The sequence below is a fragment of the Aethalodelphis obliquidens genome, unplaced genomic scaffold (genome assembly GCF_003676395.1).
Source record: "Aethalodelphis obliquidens isolate GAN/ISIS:26980383/991018 unplaced genomic scaffold, ASM367639v1 scaffold2, whole genome shotgun sequence".
Taxonomy (NCBI): Eukaryota; Metazoa; Chordata; class Mammalia; order Artiodactyla; family Delphinidae; genus Aethalodelphis; species Aethalodelphis obliquidens.
The window spans coordinates 53986827-54012563 of record NW_020837946.1 but is presented as its reverse complement, the minus strand read 5'-3'; the positions used below and the strand labels follow the sequence as shown (position 1 = coordinate 54012563).

Genomic DNA, 25737 nt, shown 5'->3' with positions numbered 1-25737 from the left:
CCCGCCCAACTGACAATCGGATTGGGTGGCCAAGAGCCCTATCAGTTGGCCTCATCTAATTCGCTCCTGAATGCCTCCAAGCATGGAGCTGTCTTTTTCACTTTTTCTGGTTATTTCACCCGAGAAGGCCATGCTCTCCATCTCATTTCAAATCCATGTTCAAATGTTCTCTTAAGGAGTCAGGAAGCAGTTGCTAAGCTATTTTCAGAGCACTGTGTGTTCAGTGTTCTTTTCCACCCTTCCCAGTTCCCACCTCAGCATCTACTTCTCCGTCCCTTGTAGTCACATATTTAGCCAGTGCGTCTCCAGGCCAGTGTAGATGAGACCCCTGTTTCTACTTCTGCTATGTGTTCCTAGAGGTCCCTTTTGTCTACACAAGGGAAGCGTCTGGTGACTCTAAAGGACTTTGGTATCCAGCACCCAGGGATACAGAGATACAGGGGATGTTATTAGTGTGAAATAACCGTGTTGCTCATGAAACAACACCCTTCATGGTAAACATTATTATCTGTGTTGACGCTGGTAATCACAATAATAATTTCATATCAAAAACCATTTTCACCTGTTCATGAGTTACGTGCACCTGCTCTTGTTCTGTGGTAATGACTTCTCTGGTTCTTGCTTTCAATTCTTGTTCTTTTGCTTTATCGGCGGCCACTACCACCTTAGTTACAGCAGTCTTCTCTGCCTCCTTTTTTATCTGATTTTCATAGGGGAAAGGAAAGAAATACTGTAATGCACCTCATATAAAAAGTCACAATAATAAATCAGGATAAAGACATAAATGTCACACAGGAGATGACAAGGAGGAAAGCTAGAGTGATTTTAAACTATAACAGAAAATCTATTCAAATATGAGATGGGAAATTATCTTGGATTTATAACACCTTTCAGCTATGAATCAAGCGTCACGTTTGTTTTGAGGAAAGTAAAAGCAAAGGTCTTTGGGGGAAGCTTAGAGAAAGGTAATGGCAGCCCTGAAATAATGGTTTTCCTGCCTGGCTCTTGGAGAGACTGAGCTCTGGATGGACCGGTCTGGAACTACAGCTCTGAACGCACATGTACCGTCTTGCTCAGCTGACTTTCTCGGCCACCTTTGCCTGTCTTAACTCAGGAGTGCCCTGATACTTGGGATACCTTGTCTGACCTCCTATCTTGACTTTCTGAGAGTTAACTCTTACCTGCCTAGCTGTCTGACTTAGACCAGGTACTTAGAATGTTTGTAACTTGAACACCTTTGGTCTCAGACCACCTCCTGCTCCGAAAGACCTAAAAGTCCGGGCCATGGTGGGCTCAGTGTTGTCCTCAAAGCGATGTGAGCATTGATTGCATGCACAGCTCAGTGTGCATGGCCCCAGGCCTACCTGTTCTTGAGCAGGTTGGATGCGCACAGCAGTCGTGGTTGTCCTCTGAGCAGTCTGCTCTACAGCACTGATAACTGGTTCTCTCACTCTGGCCATATCAACAGCAGCAACAACGGTTGCAACAGCTGCACTTTTGTCAGTTTCTTGTTTCACCTGGATTGGCAGTGACCAAGCACATTACTTTGTGAAATGACACGCACGGTAGAAAATACAAAAGAACAGTGGAAACCAAGCCACCTAGAGTACAGTAGACACATGCATAAGCATTTATCATTGCCAAGAGAGATACGGTAGGTACTGTGAAAACCTACATTTATGAAAAGCTCACGGATTTAGAGCCTTTGTTCCAATTAAAAAACGCTTTTACAGAGCATAAGCCAAATTGGGTTTTCAGTTTCGGTTATACTCTTATGTTCGTATGCATTTTCCCTGCAACCTACACAGACTGCGTTTCATGGCAGGATTCTGTTGGGAGAAACCAGATGTCAAAGGAAGAGAAAGGAAGCTCTGACAGTACCTCTGCAGCCCCAGCAGCACCAGCCCCTGCCGCAAAGGTAGCACTGGCGGCAGCCCCTGCCGCTCCGCTGATGGTCACTTGCTCCTGGATCCCATATCTCCCTTCCCATCTCTCCTCTGTCCTGATCTGAGTAGCACTTGTCACCATGGTTTCTCTCATCTCAGACTCAGATGAAGCCATGTAGCCCTCTTGCTTCCAAGGGGGAGGCACTTCAGGGCCTGGGGGCATGGTGGGCATCTGAGCCTTCCGGACGAGTAACGGAGACCTAACGGATCTGATGGGGGACGTGGAGATCCTCCCCGCTGGAGACACGGACCTGAAAATCAAATGACAGAGGTCAAAGAATGCCAAGACAAGGAACTACTCCCTTGGTCATCAGATATGAATAAAGGAAGAAAACTCTGGAAGTGTTTAATTTAAGGAAGAGTTTTAAAATCCATGGCTTGGGACTTCCCTGGTGGTGCAGTGGTTAAGAATCCGCCAGCCAATGCGGGGGACACGGGGTTGGATCCCTGGTCCAAGAAGATCCCACATGCCGCGGAGCAACTAAGCCCGTGCGCCACAACTACTGAGCCTGCACTCTAGAGCCTGTGAGCCACACTACTGAGCCCACGCGCTGCAACTGCTGAAGGCTGCACACCTAGAGCCCGTGCTCCGCAACAAGAGAAGTCACCGCAACTAGAGAAAGCCCGCGCGCCGCAATGAAGACCCAATGCAGCCAAAAATAAATAAATAAAATTAAAAAAATAAAAAAATCCGTGGCTCAATAACCTATACAGAGGCAAGTAATGTACTTGAAAGTAATTTGTTTTAAATCTCAGTGAGCCTTATTCTCATCTGCAGTAATTCTGTAAGAGAATCAGATTTAATCCTAAACTAAAGAATTCTGTGCCCTGCCCCACCTTTTCGTGTTTAGAAAAGTCAAGACAGCAGAAGGCATGTCCTTAAAATACGGTCAAAGAAAGGACACGGCAAATATGGTAACCATAACTCTAAATTTCTCTGTACTCCCAATTCTGGGGGGCGGGTGGGGGCGAGGGGACGTCAAATAGGTGTTGAAGGAAGAAAGGTTTCTGTAATCAAAATGCTTGTGCAGCTCAAGGCTAAACAAGGTAAACCTTTTTTTTATTTTCCTGCAGGATTTCCCACAGCCTTCATCATGCCCATCATGCCCATATGCCCTGTGAATTGCAAGGCTTTCTCATTACTCTTTTTGCAGAAAAAGGCTTTCTCATTACTCTTTTTGGGTATAGGCTGTGCAATGCACTTTGCAAACTGCTGTTCTGGTCAAAGTATGGTGAACTGCTGTTTTAAATTTATCCTGTCTTTGTTTACCCTCGCCCTCATTGTATTGTACTCTGGACTTCTTTTAAATATCCTTATAGTGGATAATTTGAAACCTAAGGATTCTATAGTTCTTGATTAAATTGATAAAGTGGTTTCTTCCAAAACAGTTTTCATCGTTTTTTATGTGTCCAAACCGAAATAGCATCAGTTCAAGAATCTGGGTACTGAATCAAGGCATTTACAGACAAAAATGACAGTTCCTAATCTATAGTAATAATTCCAGGCATTATTTTAAGATGAAATTTTTCATAATTTAATTCTTGATCCAAAGGGTTTATTATACTTTTCCCTCTAGGTGGCAGTATTGCCTTATCATTGCATTTAACTACTACATGCAGGAAAATGTTTATAAATGTATTCTGTCACTACATAGGGTATTTAACTTACACTGATCATAAATGAAACAATTATTCTAATTAAGGCTCAAGGTACAGTTGATATCTGCTCTAAATTACAGAGTAAATTAATAGTACATTACAATATTAACCAGTTTCATGAAGAAATGTTCAATCATTTTCTTGAAGAAGGGTTTTTAGTGAAAATCAATTTACATTTTATAAATGGAGTTGTGATCAACTAAAGGTAGATCTAGGGGAACAAGTATCTACTCTGAAAGTGATTGCCTTAGAACCATAACAAAGACCAGTTTAGAATAACGTAGGGTTTACACCAATTGAAGAAAAGCAAAGTGACATGTATTTCCAAGTTTCAACCTGTGTCTTGTTCTTGCTCTCCCTAGTAAAGTGGGTCTAATTCAAATAGAGTTAAAGACATGATTAGCATGACATGAGTGATTAGCAGCAGGTTGCAGGTAAGCCCATAACTGTGAAAATCAATGTAATTTGAGTCATTATAGGAAAGTGCTTATTTCTGCTCTTACAATAAAAAGAAAATAATCACCTGGTCACAGCTAGATACAATGCACCTTATTCAATGAAATATGTTTGCCTTTCTCTACAACAAAAATCAAGATTAGACTGTGAGACATTTTAGGAAATTGTCTATCCTGGATAACCATTATTTTCTCCACAAACTGATATTTAAATTTCTTATTTTAAAGCAAATTTGGGGGGCTAAATAATTGGGATTGTTATCAATGAATTCTCAGTACTTCTAAGACAGTAAAAATACTCCATAGAATCAGGGAAGCTCTGTAATTCTAAATGACTCTTAGGCTTGGATTAAAAATACGGTGAGGTTGTTATCTCCCCCAGAAATCACATGCGGCCTGTCTTGTGATTTTGTGTACGCAAACTTGGAGTTAGCCTGAGATAGAACACTTTTTTTGATAGCCAGACACGTTTTTAAAACTAGCTTTTTGGTCAAGGCTTCATATTAGTGTTTACCAATATCTTTAAAGTGGCCACTATAATAAAGACTGGAAAATATCTGGCATTTTTCCATATATTTGTTGGACATTACATTGCCTCTGGTGTGAAATGCTTGTCTTTTGTCAATTTTTTTTTCATTTGTGTTGCTTGTTTTTTCTTTAATAATTAATTTGTGGAAGTTTTTGATACATCTGGTGTATTAGTCCTTTGTCATAAGTATTGCAAACATTTCCCCCGAGATCCACGGTTTGCATTTGCTTATTTATAGGGTCTTATCCAGCATCAACATGTACAGTTGTGTAGATTATGCACTGTTTCTAGGCTTGTACAATTCACACTGTGGCCACTGTATGTTTGTTTTAATATTTTATGGCAGAGGCAATGACATATCTCGAGGAAGAGGCATCCTTAAATTTTTTTCACAAATACACTGTTTGGTATAGCAATGACCTTGCTTTTGCCATACATAAATTTTTATTTTTATGTTGTTGAGTCTGTAAATCTATTTTTAAAAGCTCTTCCCTACAGTTGTTTTCACAAATTTTCTTCTCTTTTATTTTTGTGATTTAGTTTTTAATTTAGCTCTTTAGTCAAGCTGAGATTTATTCTGTAAATAGTGTAGGTACAAGTTTATATTCGGTTTTTCCCAAATGGATAGTTAACTGGGCCAGCATTCTTTATCGAGTAAAATATCCTTTTCCCCACTGAACTGAAAGGTCACTTTGATTTAAACACTGAATTTCCTGGATACTTGAATTCTATTTCTGGATGCTCTGTTCTGCTTTGCCCATGTATTTTCTATGCATTTACCAATACCATACTGTTTTGATTACAGTAACTTCACAATAAGTTTGAATATTTTTTAGATCAACTATCCACTTATTATTCTTCTTTTAAAATTTTTCATGGCAGGGGAACTTTCTCTACATTAAAAAAATTAAATTGGTCAAGAATCACTTTTTTATTTACTCCAAATTTTCCCCTTTTATCAGTTTATCATGTAAAAAAAAACCTCAGCATGTTAAGCTAAATCCCAAAGTTTCAAATTTGCTATGGATAATTTATACTTGCTTATATATTGGATTGGCCAAAAAGTTCATTCGGGTTTTTCTGTAAAATGTTATGAAAACTTTTTGGCCAACCCAATAGTTTCTAAGCCCTGATGATACATTCTTACTTTCTAATATACCTCCATATTAACTAAGCATAGAAACCTAACAGAAATCCATTTTATATTCTAGACAAAATAACATAAGCACATGCAAAATATTTAGAAGGTTTTACTTATTATTAGAGCAGAAGAACACTTGTATAATTATTTTATATCTACAAGAAACCTTCAACTAATTATCTCACTGAACCCTCACAACACACCTTGAGATAATTCTGTGTTTCTCTATAATTTACAAATGACACGACTAAGACCTTAAACAAATTATTTAACTTCTTTAGCTCTGGTCACCTAGCTATAAAATTAGGGGTGATAGTTCTTAGAGGTTGCTATGAATATTTAATGAGATAATATACACAGAGTGCCAATCAAATGTCTGACATAGAGAAAGTGGTCAATGTATATTAGTGAGTATTTTATTATTATAATTATTTTCTAAGTCACATTTTAACAAGTAATCAAGCTGAGTGAATGCAGGGCTTCCAACCCTAAATTCTGTGCTCTTCTCATTTCGCTGTGCTTTTTCTTGACTCCTAAAGCAGATATTAAATGGTATACAAATAAGAATTCAGAATTAGCATTTATAAAGTTCTCCAATTTACCAGTGGACAGTGAGGATTTGTGAAAATCATAACCAGTGTCTTTTTGGTTTACCTCCTTTATCACACCCTACATTTCTTATTTCTTCCTTTTATCTCTCTCATCTTATTGGATTAAACCTAATTTGAAAATGCATAATGATCTCTTTTAAGAGGCTTTACCTGACGGGAGATGGGGTCGGTGCCCGCACATGTCTGACCGGGGACGGGGAGTGTCTTATCGGCGATGGGGACTGCTGTCGAGCCAACTGTGCTTTGGCAGCAATGGATGGTGGTGTGGGAGACCTTGACTTTGGCTTAGGAGGTATCCTGGGAGGTGTTTTATGTGGCAGCTGTTGGGCACCATCTATTACCATCTCAACTGTTGCAATTGATCTGGCATCAAAGTGGGCTTCAATCTTCTGTAAAAGAGAAAAACAAAGCCCATGGTGAGGAGGAATTATTGATGAAGAAACAATCTGAAAGGCCTAAAACCTGACAGTATATAGTAAAAAAAAAAAAAAAACCTTTTCAATTTGAGTTTGTCGTGTTTCTGAAATCTGAGCAGTCGAAACAATTGTCTTCGTCTTTTTAGCGGGTACTACTTCTTCACCTGTAGGAAGGGAAAAATAAATATTTAGACAGGAGCACAAGGACCCATTTTTAAAGGGATTATGTTAATTCTGACTACAAAGTCAGTAAGATTTTGTGTGTCCCAATGGGCAAAAATGCAGAAAGTTTTGGATGTTGTATGAATATAAATTAGCTTTAAACATAGAAAGTATTTATTATTAGATATGAATTTAATTAGAATCTTTTTTTAAAAAATTCCATCGCTTGCCAATAATTTGAAAACATAGATGACTTAATTGAAATACTTCCTGGTTTCTAGTAGGGTTAAAAACCACAGATTGCTTCAATGATTCTAAACTCCTGCGCGGAATCTCAGAGACTTTTCATGGGTGTTGAAATGCCAGCTTTGATTTCAACTCACAGCATCCCCAGACCTCAGAGGGCAGGCAGGTGGACCCCTGACCCCACTTGGTCCTAAATCCTTCCCTTCCCTGCTCCCTGTTCCTCAACCTCCAGCACATACCTTGAACCAGTAATTCAGCAGTGGAAGTAGCTCTTCCAACGCTATTGGTGGCATTTACTGAATAAGAGCCAGAGTCTTCAGGGTACGCTTCCGCAATCAGTAAGCTGTAGAGGTCGCCTTCTTGTGAAATTTGAAAATCAAGGGAGCTGTGGATTTCAGCTCCGTCCCGGTAGAACTTCACCACAGGTGTAGGGATTCCAGTCACTCTCACTTGGAGTCGCACTTGGCTTCCTTGTCTCACGGTCATGCTCTGCAGCCGTTGAACAAAGTTAGGTGGTGCTGTCTCCGCTGCAGTGGGAAGGGAAGAAAATTAGGACTGGCGCCAGCCAGGGCACTCCCAACAATCTATTTTTAAATGATTATAGCTCTGGTGTCCAAACCAGGCAATGGCTAGCTGAACCAAACATGCTTGACTGTCCTTGAGCCCAGCTCATCCATCAGATGACAGTAAGAGCAGAGCCAGGAGGTGGCAGAGGGCACCCCGCCACTATATTTGATTTGCTTTGTCTTGTTTAGCTGTTCTAGGCCACCACATTTTTTTTTTTAAAGAAAAAGCCTAGATCTTGTTATGACATTTCTAGAGGATATTTCCTGCACTTCCTCCCAACTTCACATCTAGCACTATATTAATATGTTAAGATAACTTTACATATTTCAGGAAGTTGCACTAAAATGAATTCCAGTGGTTGGTTTGCTGGATACACCTGTGACTTACAGAATCATTAAATTTTAATTTAAATTAAAAAATCCTAAATTGGCTCCAACTTAATCAGTATTCAAATAACCCAAATATGTACTTGCATTTAAAATGTTAATCCAAATAATGACACGATTTAATGTTAGATGCTACAGAAAGGGGATTTTTTTTGGCTAATTATGCTGGAAGAAATTTTTAATAAAATAAATGTGAAGGGTGAGTGGGATTAATCTTGACATGTTTTTGAGGAATAAACAAGAGCAGATGCTGTCAACCTTGTGCATTTTCCCTTTTTGAATTTTCTGGATGTATGTTAAAGTTCATACCTGATGTTACCTGATGTTCCTTCTGTTTTGGTCAATGATAGCCCTATACTTAAACAGTGCTGAACGTATAGTTTACTGGATAAACATATATAACATTATGCAGCTCATGAAAGATATTGTTATGTAATGTGTGAAGTAATGCAATGTTCTTTGTACTAATGTCTTACAAAGAAGTAAAGGATGGAGAAAAATGACAGAGGCCACGAAGACTTGTGGTAACTTTTGTGGGGAAACTGTGTCCTGCATTTGAATCATAAACAAGCATTTGCCCTATTTCTGTGTATGCTTACTGTGCAATGTTTTTAGAAATGGAAAGTAAATGAAGCATTATTAAATGTTATAGCCTAGAGCAGTATTTCTTAAATGGGTGGTCTGTGGACCACTGGTATCAGAATCATCTATGTGCTTGTTAAAGTGTGAATTCCTGGAGATACGCATATTTCCTTAGCAGGCGTATAGACAAGGCTCAAGCCTTTCTACTTGCTCAGAAACACGATTTTTAATATTTCCTTAATATAATTTTGAATGCTTAATATGTGTATAGAGGAACTAGTTCTCAGCCACTTTTTTGAGGAAAACCAAATTCCAAAAGACAAACAACTTTGCTATCAATGCAGTGTCCGGTGGGCCCTTCTCTAGATTTGAGATGCATCTGCTTGTGCTCAGTAGCTTTTGGGGGACTCCCTTCCCCAGATCCTGGAGATGTGCTCCGGGGGTGGTACAGGGGACAGGCAGGTCCCCTAAAGCCTACCTGTCACGAGAAGCTCAGCAGTACTAGTCGCTTGTCCAGATCCATTGGTGGCTCTCAGGGAGTATCGTCCACTGTTGGCTTTAGTCACGGCGGGGATCTTCAGTCTAGCGCGGCCATCGCTAAAGGAGATCTGCACGCCGGGCAGAGTGGAAGTGGAAATCACCTGGCCATCCCTAAACCAGCTCACCTCAGGAACTGGGAAACCTGGAGAACAAAGAATTCATCTTTATGTTTGGGGCACTGCAAAGTCCTCTGTTCTGTCCCATTATGTTCACTTCCTTGTCCTAAACCATAAAAGCTATCCAGAGAGTCATGCTATTTAATGACAGTGAAAATTTGACAGCTGTGTGATAAAAGTGTAAACTTACAGACCATTAGGAAGGTCTGTGGGTTCACGTGGAGGCCAGCACCTTCATTCTATAGGGGAGGAAACTGAAGCCAAAAGAGGCTCAATGATTTTTCCAAGGTCCCTCAGCTGGCAGTGGCACACAGAGGACCAGAATTGCCATCACCTGCCCTCCTGCCCAAGGTTCTATCTGATGCAATTTAATAGACATCATTAAAATCATGAAGGAGATTTATAAAAATGAAGAGCCAAGGAAACTGTGAAATAAAAAGTGACTGTTGTCCTCTTCAAAAACAAGTGAAGAACAAAAGCAGCAAAGGGATCTAAAAGTTCAGCCTACTAAGCACAAGAGAACACGCTCAGCCCTCTACCTCCTCTGACCTCTCCTGTCTTCCTGACCTCTCCTGCCTTTCAAATGTGCTTCAGTAAAAATGCCATACAAAGGAGGGGCAGCTTCTCATACAATAAGAGATGATGCCGAACCAAGTCTTTCAGAATAACATGGATACTTGGAGTTGCAGGTAGAAAAGTCAAATTCTCTTCACCCACCATGAATCATGGAGCTAATGACTACATGTACACGGCTGGATGCTTTAAGTATACTAAAATTCTGCATTCGGAAGGCATGAGGCAAATTCAGAGCACGGTTTATTTTGCCTTTGGTATGAAGGCTGGTGATCTAACTCCTTAAACTGAGGAGGTGAGGATAAGCGAGAGAAAGTTTATTTTGTTGTCCTTATATTAGCCAATCTCCCACTGTGGCCAAGTGAATAGTTTATTTAACGAATTCATGGGTGTTCAAATATTTTCAGTGGTGTTTTTCTAAGAATGTATTAGCGCAAAGTGTGAAGGAACAAGGAGTTATGAGGAAGCCAGATTCCATTACTCCATAAGCAGGCAAACTTCCCACTGAAGCCATATGTGTTCTGCTCAGTTCAGAAGTTACTGAGTGTTACAAGATAAATAAGTAAATTATTTGGAAGTCAGAGATTATCATACAAGAGAAGAATTGAACTGGTCTCTATACATTTCTATATACATATACAATAGAAATTGAAGAATGATTATATGTTATTTGTGTAATGTAAAATAAAGTGTTATCCAGTTATGAATAAGATTGGTACATAGACAGAAAACAAAAGGAAAGAGAAAGGAAAAGGAAATCTCATTTTACATCTTTATTATAAGCCATAAAGTTGAAAAAAAAAAAGAGGAATAGTGTATCATAGAGGTACATCAAGCATCAACTTTTAATTAATCCATAAAATCTCACATGGCCAGTTATAATACTGCAGGAGAAAATATTGATTAAATAAATTTGAGATTAAATAATTTTGAGATTATTTACAATATAGTTCATAGATTATCCCCATTTTGTCACACAATGATAGGTCCCAGAAATCATCCATTTTCAAAACCATCCCTAAACTGAATTATAAAGAAGAAAAAGAAGGAAAAAAAGAGACAGAAGAACTGCCTGTTAAATACAATTCTAGGGTTAATGTTTGTTTCTCTTTACTATGTGAACCAGAGTGGCATATATTATTTTGGGGTGTCCTTTCAAAATGATTGGAAAATCTTTTCATTGACTAGAATCACTTAATAAAGATCGAAAATAAAATAATAAAATACTTAGGAGTTAGCTCATCACTGAAAGTTCTGCCACTGAGGAAAGTCAGTTGTACTGTTATTTTCCATGTAAACCCACAGAGGCTCAGGCACACAGGCTACTCGCCCAGCAGCTCCATGACTGGCCCCCATTGGGCTGGAGTTCTTGGCTTCCAGTCTGGCTCTGCAGCTGAATCCAAAGATAGAATGACCAAATTTGGTCCTATTTAGCACCTGGATTCTGACAGCTAATTTAATCCAATGCTATTTATTTTGCTTTGTGGAATTATAAATATGAATAAAACATTTTCAAGCCATTATATTGTCAGATTTTGTAGGAACTCTGTGAACAGTATACTCTTACAATGACCCTTCCCCAGAAGTGGGCGCATTTCACAAAGTCAAAGCAAGGCTTAAACTTGCTGTCAAGTCCTACAGCAAAATCAATGGACAGGAGGCAGAGAAGAAAAAGGGACAGTGTGAACGTGTGAGCTTACCACTAATGTGAGCCTCAAAGGTTGCGGTACTACCCTCCAGTACCACAACGCTTTGTAACGGCTGCGTAAACGTCGGTGCTTGAGTTGTCATCTTTTTAGGCACTCTGAAAAGGAAGAGAAAAGAAATTAGAAGGTCACAGCTTAGGGCCATTCTGGAGCTACTCTGAAGATGGCAGACACACATTTTCCAAATGGGTTGCTTCTCAGATCATCTGTGGGCCCAGAGTGATGGGCAGGCCTTCTCTTTTGTGGCCTGAATTTGGCCTCTGGGTTAACTTATAGCCTAACAGAGTAGCACGTCTAAGGGGGGGATGGAAAAAAAAAACAACCGAAGCAAACAGAGTAAGGAATGTACCCTAGTGGTCGAAGAGGGAAATTCAGTCTTACCAAAGGTGGGAAATCTGAGAGAGAGTTGGGAGAAAGGGAAAGCTGGAGGAAGCTGGGGGTAGTGACAAATAATAGAAGGTATGTGTGAAAAGTGTAAAACGAAACTTTTCATCGGTTCAATGTCAGAACGAATTATTTTAAAAAATTTCCTTCCTCCCAATATTTTTCAGACACTGTATCTGTATTTATAAAGTTGACATAGATTCAGGCACTATTACCTTAAGTAACCCAGGTGATTATTTAAAATAGTCACCAAAACTAAAAACTTGAACTTTGCAATTTCTTTCCTAACTTGAAAACTTTTGGAAAGCCTGGTCCACTATGCAAACCTTTTGTAGACAGCATACAGTGTTTTTTAGTCCTTAATATTTCTTCATATTGTAACTGTTCAGTAAATGTTGCTACTGTTGAAGTGAATATTCAGGAAAGTTTAAATTTAACTGAGCAGGCCAGTATTTATTATAGATCTGCAAGAAAAATACTGACTTGAGTTCTTAATAAGGAACAATGTGCAGACTCTGAAAAATGGAAGGCTGGTCTGCGATACAGTTGAAGCGAAAGCACCTATGCTTTCATAGCACAAATACTAAAAATCAAAGAAATTAACACGAAATCGGCAGTTAAGTTGTTTTGTTAAGTGGAAGCAAGTACTTTGCCTATCAGTTTTAGAGAGATTATGAGAAGAAATTTCTGAGACATAAATACCTTGCTATTGAATGTGACTATGCCACTATTCTGATATAAAAGGCAGATTCTCAGTTGTCAATTGCTTCATTAGTATTTTTCATAAAATTCTCTATTTATTAAAAGTATGTGGAGCAATCACCTAATTCTGTACCTTATTGTAACTTTTTACTTAGTTAAAAAGAAAATAAAACTAGAATTCTCTAAGACAATAACATTTATATTTGAAAAATTCAGATAATATCCAAAATAAACTGTTGCCAAGAACTGCTTAGTGTAGCATATTATCCTTAGGACACGAAAATAACTTTTTGTGTCAAACTCTTCCTGTTTCTGAGCGAGTGCATCTTCTAAAAATAGCTATATTCTTTTACACCATTTATGTTTTATATACCTATATATTTATAGGCATTTACAATTAGTAATCTAATTCCAGGAAGATGGGAAATCAAGGTATAATTTGAAATAAGAAGTCTCTAAAACATTATTTCTTACCCTTCTTAGCATCAACAATTATATCATATAATTTGATTATGAGCTGATCTAAAATACATAATGAAATGCTGAGCATTTTAGAAAACAGTTATATTGTGGTTTTTTCCCCAAATTTCTAAATATATTGCAATTAACTGGCCTAAACAGGTCTTCTATTCCTATTGTTCAGGTAAATTTTGTTGCTTTAGCATTTGCTCTTGAGAGGCCTTTGTCTAATTATGGCTGAAGGTATGCATCGAAAATGTCATACTCCCAAAATAAACTCTCCAGCATTGACTGACAGCAGGCAAGTGTTCTGTCACTGTCCTGCAACTGATACCTCAGCAGTTGATTCCCATAAAAAGTCATCAGGGTGTAGCTGATACCACATGCATTTTATCAGAGCTATTCTTGGTGTGTCTCACTTTATCACTGAGTAATATAACCTTGAACATTCTCAACAAACAAAAAAAGTCTATAAAAGAAGCAAGCATTTCTATCACCATTTCAGACCTCAACTTTTAATACTTTTAGAATGTTAGGTGCATTTAAACAATTTGAATCACTGACTTGCTGATATGCTAAAGCATCGAACTTTTGAAAGGAAAAGCCTTCACATATTTCAAAACAGAATTTAACAAGCAGATTCAAATACAGGATCAGAACCAGCACCAAGTAGTCAGACAAACACCTCCATATAGGCATTTAGCATACAAAGAAAATGCGGAACTAGAAACCGATAAGGGAGGGAGTCTACTAATAAGAAAGAAAAGATGCTGCTCACCTGATTTCTCAGGAGTGCCCAAAAAGGGTGGGACTAAGCCCAAGGTTGCTTCTGAAACGACGTCCTATCTAGAGTTGGTTTTTTCGACCATCTCCAACATGAATCGGTGAGCCTCTAAACTTAAAAACAAAACTACACAGTCAAGACTGTGTAGTTTTGCTTTTCTATGCAATCCCTACACCCGAGGCGAGGCTGGGAATGCACGACTGCTCACGAGTCAGGGTCGGGCCCAGCCCTTATATTTGCCAGATCTGCTGACAGCCCCACATCTCAGGGCAGGGCGCTGGCTGATTGGCTCTCCCAGGAAAGCATGATGGGAGCGGGACCTATTTGGTAGCGAGCGGCGCAGACCACCTGTTCTTCTGATTGGCAGTGCTAAATTTAGCATCTCAAAAGGGGCTTTACCAAGGGAATAGAACCGCACTTAAAGACTAACTCTGTTGCGGCTTGGGGAAGAGCACTTGTTGCCCATGTTAAAATCTGAAAATAACTGGTCTGAGGAGAATTTGTGGCAATAGAAAACACTTGTGGGCAATTATACAAAACAGCTCCAAACCTGAGGACTCTGCCCTGAGTGAGGCCCCATTCCTGTTCCCTTCCCCCATACAACCAAGCAAATGGACCTGTCAATCATGACAACAGATGAGGGAGTTTATCTCATGCGTAAGACTTCACCTTTTTTTTTTTGAAGAACCAGTGCCTAAAAACCTCAGCACTGAAGAGAGCTCATTTATACTATCTACTTTCTCCAGAATCCACTTGTACTTCGGGGAGAGTTAAGCCAATGTTAATGAGCTAAGTGTTTATACAGCCCTGCAAGAAATAAAGTTGAGAGGCAAAATCTGAACTCTGCTTAGATTTAGCCTAGACAGTGTAAGGATTTCTTTTTTCCAGATTTCATTTTTTTCTGGCATTAATATTTACAAATAGACATGCACTGATCCTTAATGAGCAGCCAAGTCTTTTGTTTAAAACATCCATAGGGTTCTTTTTCAGGCACATGAAAGCTGCCTTACTAATCTCTGGAGTTTGCTCTTACTAATGGGAAGTAGTTAGGAGATGATATAGTTGCTATTTTAGAACTGAATTTAATTTCAAGCAACAGATATTTCAAATACAAAAGAGCATACCAGAAGAGCTTTAAAATAGTTCAGCTGAGAGACTTGTACAGCTTCACTAAGAGGGAAGAAAATTGTCTTGTTGATAATAAAAAGAGATTTTTCTTAATAAAAGACTAAAATTTTAAGTTAAATTTACATCTGTAATAAAAATTTCCCCTGATGTGGAAGACCATGCATTAGACTTTTCAACTTCCTGAGTATTTCACTCTTGGTAATTATTTATACAGTGATTAACTTGTTAACATTAAACAGGACTAAAATATACTGGACAACTTATGTAATATAGCTATATAGACAAGACGACATATTTATTTAAACATTTGTCTTCTTTTCTTAAGCAGTGATATCTGTATTGTTGGTATTATTTTTCCTACTACAGATGCTATCTGACAAAATCCTGTTTGATTGCTTTATTCAGAAACAACTAGTTTCATGTTATATATCTTAAAAATTATTCCCAATTAGAGACTATGTTACAGGCAACCTGCCAGTCATAAAGCGAAGCTAGACTAGAAATGTCATGTGATCTTTCTGATTTGCACTGTTAAATAGATAACTAACTGGTTATCTATTTAAAATGTGTGCAAGTGTGTGTGTGTGTGTGTGTGTGTGTGTGTGTGTGTGTGGTGAGTGCGTGTACGTATATATGCTTTTATTTTTTTAAACAAAATACACATTTTATTTAGGTTGAAATAAACTCTACAAAATTGATTTTCTTCACCAAAAATAACAGCAATATTTTCTGTATTATTCCTAGATAAACCACAAAACACTTATTTTTGTGGGTTTTCTAGGTTTTGCTTGTAAATCAAGATGAGGCAGTAGATACAGTCATGGAAAAAGACAGAAGAAAACAGACAAATCAGTATCCATGGCCTCTGATCCTGTCTTGACCATGAAACAGAAGTGTTCAACATATACCTGCCAAAAAGCTTATGAAGATGTAGGCTCAATAAAGGAATGCAAACAGCAACAACCGGATGTGGAACAACAAGGGAAGGCTCTTCCATTCAAACTTTAACTATAACTTGTTCCTTTAACTTCATTTGATAAAGACAGAATCTACACTGAAATCCTTGTTTGGCGAGCTCACATGTTTCTATTACAGTCTGATAATTTTCTTAACTGTCCTTTACAGATTTTTAACAGCATACTTAAAACTCCTAATATTCAAAGGTCAGTCATGAGCTTCATTGTAATGTTTATAAACTGTATTCCTTCCTCCCATACCTCCTCACAATTTATTTCTTCAAAGAACTGATAACTCAATACTTGACAATTGGATCCACAGTGATAAATGTTATGTCTAAAATGACTTAACTAATACAATTCCAAAGTGCCATTAGCAGAGATCACAGAGTGTAACATGGTACTTTCAATGCTATCTTCTGGAAGAACAGTTAGGTCTCCAAAGTATGGGAGTTGAAACGGGCCATTTAAACAGGCAGATTATCAATGACTAATGTACTCAATGGGGGGCCTACAGGTCAAGATATTCAGTGATTAAGTGGCCTACGTACACCTTACAACTTTTCTGTAAGATATTTTCAAATTTCTTACAGTTTTTTTCAAATATCATATATAAGAGAAAGCCTATTTTAAAAGTCTCTTAGGTATCTTCATGGACATATATACACTACCAAATGTAAAATAGATAGCTAGTGGGAAGCAGCCACATAGCACAGGGAGATCAGCTCGGTGCTTTGTGACCACCTAGCAGTGTGGGATAGGGAGGGTGGGAGGGAGACACAAGAGGGAGGAGATATGGGGATATATGTATATGTATAGCTGATTCACTTTGTTATAAAGCAGAAACTAACACACCATTGTAAAGCAATTATACTCCAATAAAGATGTTAAAAAAAAGTCTCAGGTATTTTCATTGGTTTCTGAATTATCTGTAGGAAGCTCTGACTTACTTGTACACTTGTGTGCTTACTTGTACACTTACCCACCATTAAATCCAAATCATGTTTTATATCAAAATTTATGTTAAGCAAAGCCAGGTTACTTGACCTTTGGTCTGTCAAAGTGTTCCTCAGGTATGCTTTGAGATGCTTTTGCCCATTTTCATAGTGTTCATTTTCAACCTTCATCACAGGAAGAATACACAGAACCCTCAATAATGCATAAACATTAGGAAAAAACTTGATGTCTGGCAGATGAAGGGCTTCATAAGTAGTGGGTGGAAGTTCTACATCTTTCCCTCTGTGTTTCCACTTGATTCTCCAACAACGCAGCCCAGCAGAGAGTGTGTCAGGATTAGGTAAATCACTTCTGTACATGTCAGCATGATACTCCTCTGATGTATTGAATTTGAGCTGTCCCATGACAGAGTGTACCAAAGATGAGCATTTAAGAGCTCTGAGGTGCTGTTCTGAGAATATATCTTTCAGGTCCTGAATAATGTGTTCCACTGTTGGAACACTTAGAGTTTCTTTGTAGTAACTCTCAGAGGTTAGCTGAGATTCCAGGTTACTGTGATGAGCTCTGAGAAATTTCCCTGGGAGTTTCATCTGAATATCAAGTTTGGTTGCCAAATTTGTGGCTTTCTCAAACCAAAATTCATGATAAACTTCGATAACTTCCATCACTTTATTTTGTGAATGTAGCCCTGCCGTGAAACTACTAGCTGCAAAGAAGACATCAGAGGTCTGATGACCTTCAGGTCTGCCCCTGAAGATTTTTCCCAAAGGCTCTTGTAAAAGATAGGACATTTTAAAGAACAATGGTAACGATGAAGTCAATATCTGTTACCACACTACAGAGTACAAATGCTCGGCCAGCCATGCAGTTATTCCATCTAACATTTGTGTCACTATTATACCATCTAAACATAAAACAAGTGCTTGTAGGAGGTCCACTAAGATTTCAAAAGCATCATGCCTGCCTGGCCACTGAGAATGGCGAATTTCCTTCAGTTCTTTGCCCCTTTCTTCATTGTTCTGAACGAGGACAGAAATTACACTGTCAAGCTCTAAAAGCAGTTGTGCTGAGCGATGGAAGAAAGAACAAACTTCCTCAGCTGATCCTAATGGTACACATACTCCCATAACAGGCACTGATTTTGCCAACCACATATTTAAGGTACAGGAAGAGCAGAGTGTGTAGATAGCTTGTGGATATTTCTCTAAAAGTCTAGAAGCAAAAACTTTCATTTTGGAAGAAAATCCACTGGACACAAATGTAAGCCTGGCCACGACAGTACTCCATGTTTAATCCTCACTTCTCAGTTACTGTAGTGTGAGATTTCATAGCCGAAATTTCTGCATCAGCTTCATAAGGCAGGAAGCCCACAAATTCCTCTCAGGTGTGAGATTCGTCAACAAACCTCACCAACACAGGCAGGTGCTCTTCCCCTGTTATGTCCATCACATCATCCATGATGATGGAAAAGAAATGAGAGTCTCTCACTTCCCTGAGGGTTTCTTCTCGAATGCAGCTCTCACAGATCCCTACCATCTTTTTCTGCTGTGTTTTCGAACAGAATAATGTGTTCACTGCCGTTGTCTCAAAGCACTTTCTCAGAACCTCTTCACCAGAATGGATCCGGCACTCCAGCAGGGCTTGACAGTTATCAGGAGTAAAGAGACCTTCTGGGATTTCATCAGCTTCATGTCCATCCAGAGGTATGGTCTGTTTTCCGATAAGAATCAAAATTTCAAATAAAGATTTTAAGTATTCTTTGTTTTCCTTCTCTTCAAGGGTTAAAGGTCCTCCTGCTCTTCACCCCCTTCTTCTGCACTGGGGTCCTGAGCATTGCTGTTGTTTATTTGCTTATGTTTTGGGTCCTGTTCAGAAGTTTCATCAATTTTTTTCTGTTTCAGCATCCTCATTTCATCTTCACTCAATTCTTTTATTCATTTTCTGTGTCTACTGTGTGGATTATTCAAATGGCTGATAAGATCAAATATTGTTGGTATTGCATTATCTCGAAGATCTGTCCTATAAGGACTAGTTCTACAGATCACAGAAGTCTCCAAGTGTTTGGCACACAATCGATAATGTTTATCTAGTTGATCGGGTGTTTTATCTTTTAAGTCGGCTCTCCTACAATTCTCCACACACTTCTGGCATCTGGCTGGATCCCGCGGCAACCTGAAAAAGGCCAGGTCCAACCGCGAGCTCTTCCGCGTGCAGTTGGGGGCCGGGCAGAAGTTCGGCATCATAGTCTGACTGCCGGCCGGCCCAGTGCTCCCCTCCCCCTTCCTCAGAGCAGCCCACCGGCCCACCTGTCGGGGCCAGGGAGGGGAGCCAGGCCGGCCGGCCAGCTCGTTAGGGCCTGTATATATGCTTTTAGATTCACTTGACCTCATATGAAGCATGTTGATGTATTGTTATGTTTGTTAGAACCAAAATCAAACCACTTTAATTCTTATGGGAATTAGACGGAATGAATGAATACAGTCTTGAAGCTTGTGTCATCTTGACGTGGTGCAATACAGAGAGCTCAAGAGCAGGGAAGATGGACCATATATATTACAGACATAAGGTCAAGTGTCTATCCTCCAAAGCTGCTTATCTACTCACTGTGTTTGGACGTTTTTAGACTTTGCAGTATGGTCAAGATACTTGCCTTTTGGCATTTACATCCTTATATGACATTCAGAGTTAAGAAGGAAGGAAGAAAGGAAGGGAAGGGGAAGGGAGGGGAGGGGAGGGGAGGGGAAGGGAGGGGAGGGGAGGGGAGGAAGAGACCAGTTAGTAAATAGCTAATATACTACTCTGGAAAGAGTCCATGTTATTGGATTAGTGAACAATACTAGGACAATATGTGATATCATGCTAAGCATTAGCTTTAAAATTAAATATTCCATAGTTGGCATATAGTAAGCTAGCCCAGTGGAAACCAAATACTACTCAGATTTGGGGAGTTTGCTGATGCAGTAAGATCTTAATTTACCACCTTAACAGTGGGGAGGAGTCCCACAGATAATCCAAAACAGCTGATGATTCAAATATAATGCCTACTTAGTTTTGGAATGCATGGTGTGATTCTCTTTTTGAACAGTATAGTCATAGCAATTCAATAAATATTTATTAAGCATATGCTCGGTGCTGAATACTGTGCTAAATTATTATAATTTGGGATTCTGTCATTGCTTATTGGCTCAACAAATATCTAATGAGTGGAGACTTTTGCCAGGCATTGTGCTAGGTGATGGCTAAACAGTGGTGACCAACAAGACAGTTATGGTTCCTGTACTTTTGGAGACTGTGGTTCACATAAACTACTAATAAATTCTCAGTAATCTACGACTGAAACCTAGACTAGGATATGTGTAAAACTCCGGCAGTGTCTCCATCTACACAACTGTGGTTGCTCTCAGACTTTGTTTATACTCCATTGGACCCGTTACCAAAGGAAGGACTTATTGGGGGTTATTTGAGAAATGGGTACAGTTTTCAAGACTAATGTAATAGTCCTTTGTGAGAGGAAAGAGTAAAATTAAGGTCTCTTATAATTCATTAAATTTTTTTGTGCATTCTTACTGTGTTAAACACGATTCAAGCACTGGGATTATAGCAATGCACGCAATAGACAGAATCTCTGCTCTCAAGGAGATAATTAGCACAGTAATATGTGGTAATAGTATAGCTATAAAGTCCCTTCCACTCATAAAGTGTTTCAAAGTGAAATATAGGCTTATCATTGAGCTATTTTTACACAGAGAAGTAGAAAAGCAAATTCAGGAAGTGCACAGGGAAGAATGCGCTGACCCAAACAACCCGTTCTGTGGATAGGCGTCTGTGTTCCTTGAGTTACAAAGGCAAGCAAACCTACATCAGGGACATGGGGGACAAGGAAGTGCTGCTTAAGATTTGAGGCTTCTCTTTGTCCTACTTTTTTACTACCTCCAGTTACAGGTGCTTTAGTAGTAAGATTGAATTAATTGCTTTCTACAATTGTTTACAGGTGTACTAACAGTCACTCACATTTAATGGCACATTAAATACGAAAAGTTTATTTTAGGCACGTGTGATACTTCTATCAAAATTAGAAAGATCAAAAAGTTGGTCTTACCCTGCCGAAGAGGCAAGAGACTTTTTCTTCCCTCTTTGTTTCCTGGCGCGCAAGGAGAGGGGATTAAGAGCGCTGCTTAAAGGAGCTCCAGAGACGGTTGCGAGCCACGGCTAACAGCGTGGACCCCAGAGACGGGCATGAGACGCTAAGGCTGCTGCTGCCACCACCAAGAAGCCTCTGTGCGAGCACAGGCCACTCTCCACACCTCCCTTCCGGGGAGCCTGTGCAGCCAGCCACTGCCAGGGTCCCGGGATCCAGGGACAACTTCCCCGGGAGAACGCACGGCGCGCCTCAGGCTGGTACAACGTCATGTCGGCCTCTGCCGCCGCAGGCCCGCCCCGCACTCCATGCCCCTCCCACCCACCCCCCCCCGGCCTGAGTGAGCCAGAGCCCCCAAATCAGCGGCTCCTTTAACCGCGTCCTGTCTGAGCGAAGAACAGACGCCCTCCGGCGACCTACACGCAGAGGCGGGGCCAAATCCAATGTTGAGGCCCTGGGGGCTGTGCGAACAAAGAAGAGAAAGGGAAATCTCTCCCAGCAGCCTCAGAAGCAGCGCATTAAAGCTCCACAATCAACTTGATGTACCCTGCATCTGTGGAATACATGAATAGACAACCAATCATCCCAAATTAAGGAGGTGGACTTTGAGAGCAAGATTTATGATTGTTTCCTCTTTTTGTGAGTGTGTATACGTATGCTTCTGTGTGAGATTTTGTCTGTATAGCTTTGCTTTCACCATTTGTCCTAGGGCTGTATCTCTCTGTTTTTTTTTTACTTAAAACTTTTTTTAAATATTTTTTTATTTTAATAACTTTATTTTACCTTAGTATATTTTATTTAATCCTCTTTCTTTCTTTCTTTCCCTCCTTCCTTCCTCCCTCCCTCCCTCCCTCTCTCTCTCTCTCTCTCTCTCTCTCTCTCTCTCTCTCTTTCTTTCTTTCTTTCTACTTTTTCTCCCTTTTATTCTGAGCCGTGTGGATGAAAGGCTCTTGGTGCTGCAGCCAGGAGTCAGTGCTGTGCCTCTGAGGTGGGAAAGCCAACTTCAGGACACTGGTCCACAAGAGACCTCCCAACTCCACGTAATATCAAATGGCAAAAATCTCCCAGAGATCTCCATCTCAACACCAACACCCAGCTTCACTCAACGACCAGCAAGCTACAGTGCTAGACACCCTATGTCAAACAAATAGCAAGACAGGAACACAACGCCACCCATTAGCAGAGAGGCTGCCAAAAATCATAAGTCCACAGACACCCCAAAACACACCACCATACGTGGACCTGCCCACCAGAAAGACAAGATCCAGCCTCATCCACCAGAACACAGGCACTAGTCCCCTCCACCAGGAAGCCTACACAACCCACTGAACCAACTTTAGACACTGGGGACACACACCAAAAACAACGGGAACTACGAACCTGCAGCCTGCAAAAAGGAGACCCCAAGCACAGTAAGATAAACAAAATGAGAAGACAGAAAAACACACAGCAGATGAAGGAGCAAGATAAAAACCCACCAGACCTAACAAATGAAGAGGAGATAGGCAGTCTACCTGAAAAAGAATTCAGAATAATGATAGTAAAGATGATCCAAAATCTTGGAAATAGAATAGAGAAAAGACAAGAAACATTTAACAAGGACCTAGAAGAACTAAAGATGAAACAAGCAACGATGAACAACACAATAAATGAAATAAAAAATACTCTAGAAGGGATCAATACCAGAATAACTGAGGCAGAAGAACAGATAAGTGCCCTGGAAGATAAAATAGTGGAAATAGCTACTGCAGAGCAGAATAAAGAAAATAGAATGAAAAGAACTGAGGACAGTCTCAGGGACCTCTGGGACAACATTAAATGCACCAACATTCGAATTATAGGGGTTCCAGAAGAAGAAGAGAAAAAGAAAGGGACTGAGAAAATATTTGAAGAGATTATAGTTGAAAACTTCCCTAATATGGGAAAGGAAATAGTTAATCAAGTCCAGGAAGCACAGAGAGTCCCATACAGGATAAATCCAAGGAGAAACACGCCAAGACACATATTAATCAAACTGTCAAAAATTAAATACAAAGAAAACATATTAAAAGCAGCAAGGGAAAAACAACAAATAACACACAAGGGAATCCCCATAAGGTTAACAGCTGATCTTTCAGCAGAAACTCTGCAAGCCAGAAGGGACTGGCAGGACATATTTAAAGTGATGAAGGAGAAAAACCTACAACCAAGATTACTCTACCCAGCAAGGATTTCATTCAGATTTGATAGAGAAATTAAAACCTTTACAGACAAGCAAAAGCTGAGAGAGTTCAGCACCACCAAACCAGCTTTACAACAAATGCTAAAGGATCTTCTCTAGGCAAGAAACACAAGAGAAGGAAAAGACCTACAATAACAAACGCAAAACAATTAAGAAAATGGGAATAGGAACATACATGTCGATAATTACCTTAAATGTAAATGGATTAAATGCTCCAAACAAAAGACACAGACTTGCTGAATGGATACAAAAACAAGACCCATATATATGCTGTCTACAAGAGACCCACTTCAGACCTAGAGACACATACAGACTGAAAGTTAGGAGATGGAAAAAGATATTCCATGCAAATGGAAACCAAAAGAAAGCTGGAGTAGCAATTCTCATATCAGACAAAATAGACGTTAAAATAAAGACTATTAGAAGAGACAAAGAAGGAAACTGCATAATGATCAAGGCATCGATCCAAGAAGAAGATATAACAATTGTAAATAACTTTATTTTATTTTAACTTACTTTATTTTCTTTTATCCTCTTTCTTTCTTTCTTTCTACTTTTTCTCCCTTTTATTCTGAGCCGTGTGGATGAAAGGCTCTTGGTGCTGCAGCCAGGAGTCAGTGCTCTGCCTCTGAGGTGGGAGAGCCAACTTCAGGACACTGGTCCACAAGAGACCTCCCAGCTCCACATAATATCAAACGGCAAAAATCTCCCAGAGATCTCCATCTCAACACCAACACCCAGCTTCACTCAACGACCAGCAAGCTACAGTGCTGGACACCCTATGCAGCCCGCATAAGCACCCAACGTAGGAGCACCTCAATACATAAGGCAAATACTAACAGCTATAAAAGGGGAAATCGACAGTAACACATTCATAGTAGGGGACTTTAACACCCCACTTTCACCAATGGACAGATCATCCAAAATGAAAATAAATAAGGAAACACAAGATTTAAATGATACATTAAACAAGATGGACTTAATTGATATTTATAGGACATTCCATCCAAAAACAACAGAATACACATTTTTCTCAAGTGCTCATGGAACATTCTCCAGGATAGATCATATGTTGGGTCACAAATCAAGCCTTGGTAAATTTAAGAAAACTGAAATTGTATCAAGTACCTTTTCTGATCACAATGCTATGAGACTAGTTATCCATTACAGGAAAAGATGTGTAAAAAATACAAACACATGGAGGCTAAACAATACACTACTTAATAACAAAGTGATCAGTGAAGAAATCAAAGAGGAAATAAAAAAATACCTAGAAACAAATGACAATTGAGACATGACGACCCAAAACCTATGGGATGCAACAAAAGCAGTTCTACGAGGGAAGTTTATAGCAATACAATCCTACCTTAAGAAACAGGAAACGTCTCGAATAAACAACCTAACCTTGCACCGAAAGCAATTAGAGAAAGAAGAACAAAAAAAGCCCAAAGTTAGCAGAAGGAAAGAAATCATAAAGATCAGACCAGAAATAAATGAAAAAGAAATGAAGGAAACGATAGCAAAGATCAATAAAACTAAAAGCTGGTTCTTTGAGAAGATAAACAAACTTGATAAACCATTAGCCAGACTCATCAAGAAAATAAGGGAGAAGACTCAAATCAATAGAATTAGAAATGAAAAAGGAAAAGTAACAACTGCCACTGCAGAAGTACAAAAGATCATGAGAGATTTCTACAAGCAGCTCTATGCCAATAAAATGGACAATCTGGAAGAAATGGAAAAATTCTTAGAAACGCATAAACTGTCAAGACTGAATCAGGAAGAAATAGAAAATATGAACAGACCAATCACAAGCACTGAAATTGAAACTGTGATTAAAAATCTTCCAACAAACAAAAGCCCAGGACAAGATGGCTTCACAGGCGAGTTCTTTGAAACATGTAGAGAAGAGCTAACACCTGTCCTTCTCAAACTCTTCCAAAATATAGCAGAGGGAGGAACACTCCCAAACTCATTCTACGAGGCCACCGTCACCCTGATACGAAAACCAGACAAGGATGTCACAAAGAAAGAAAACTACAGGCCAATATCACTGATGAACATACATGCAAAAATCCTCAACAAAATACTAGCAAACAGAATCCAACAGCACATTAAAAGGGTCATGCACCATGATCAAGTGGGGTTTATTCCAGGAATGCAAGGATTCTTCAATATACGCAAATAAATCAATGTGATACACCATATTAACAAATTGAAGGAGAAAAACCATATGATCATCTCAATAGATGCAGAGAAAGCTTTTGACAAAATTCAATACCCATTTATGGGTATTGAAAAACCCTCCAGAAAGTAGGCATAGAGGGAACTTTCCTCAACATAATAAAGGCCGTATATGACAAAGCCACAGCC

The 25737-nt window shown here is 39.4% G+C and overlaps 1 protein-coding gene and 1 pseudogene across 1 annotated transcript in view; both read right to left on the bottom strand.

Moving 5' to 3' along the window:
• Positions 1–14171, bottom strand: part of TTN (titin) — a 277274-nt gene extending 263103 nt beyond the window's left edge. Inside the window, exons 1-9 of the mRNA XM_027126990.1 lie at positions 13959–14171; positions 11630–11733; positions 9179–9382; positions 7405–7692; positions 6836–6921; positions 6492–6730; positions 1882–2197; positions 1365–1517; positions 563–700 (exon numbers count right to left, since the gene is read on the bottom strand). Coding sequence (XP_026982791.1) covers positions 563–700; positions 1365–1517; positions 1882–2197; positions 6492–6730; positions 6836–6921; positions 7405–7692; positions 9179–9382; positions 11630–11720 — 1515 coding nt within the window. The 5' untranslated portion in view covers positions 11721–11733; positions 13959–14171. The remainder of the gene's footprint in view (positions 1–562; positions 701–1364; positions 1518–1881; positions 2198–6491; positions 6731–6835; positions 6922–7404; positions 7693–9178; positions 9383–11629; positions 11734–13958) is intronic.
• Positions 14172–16948: 2777 nt separating this feature from the next.
• LOC113624814 (52 kDa repressor of the inhibitor of the protein kinase pseudogene) lies at positions 16949–19245 on the bottom strand (annotated as a pseudogene).
• Between the last annotated feature and the right edge of the window lie 6492 nt (positions 19246–25737).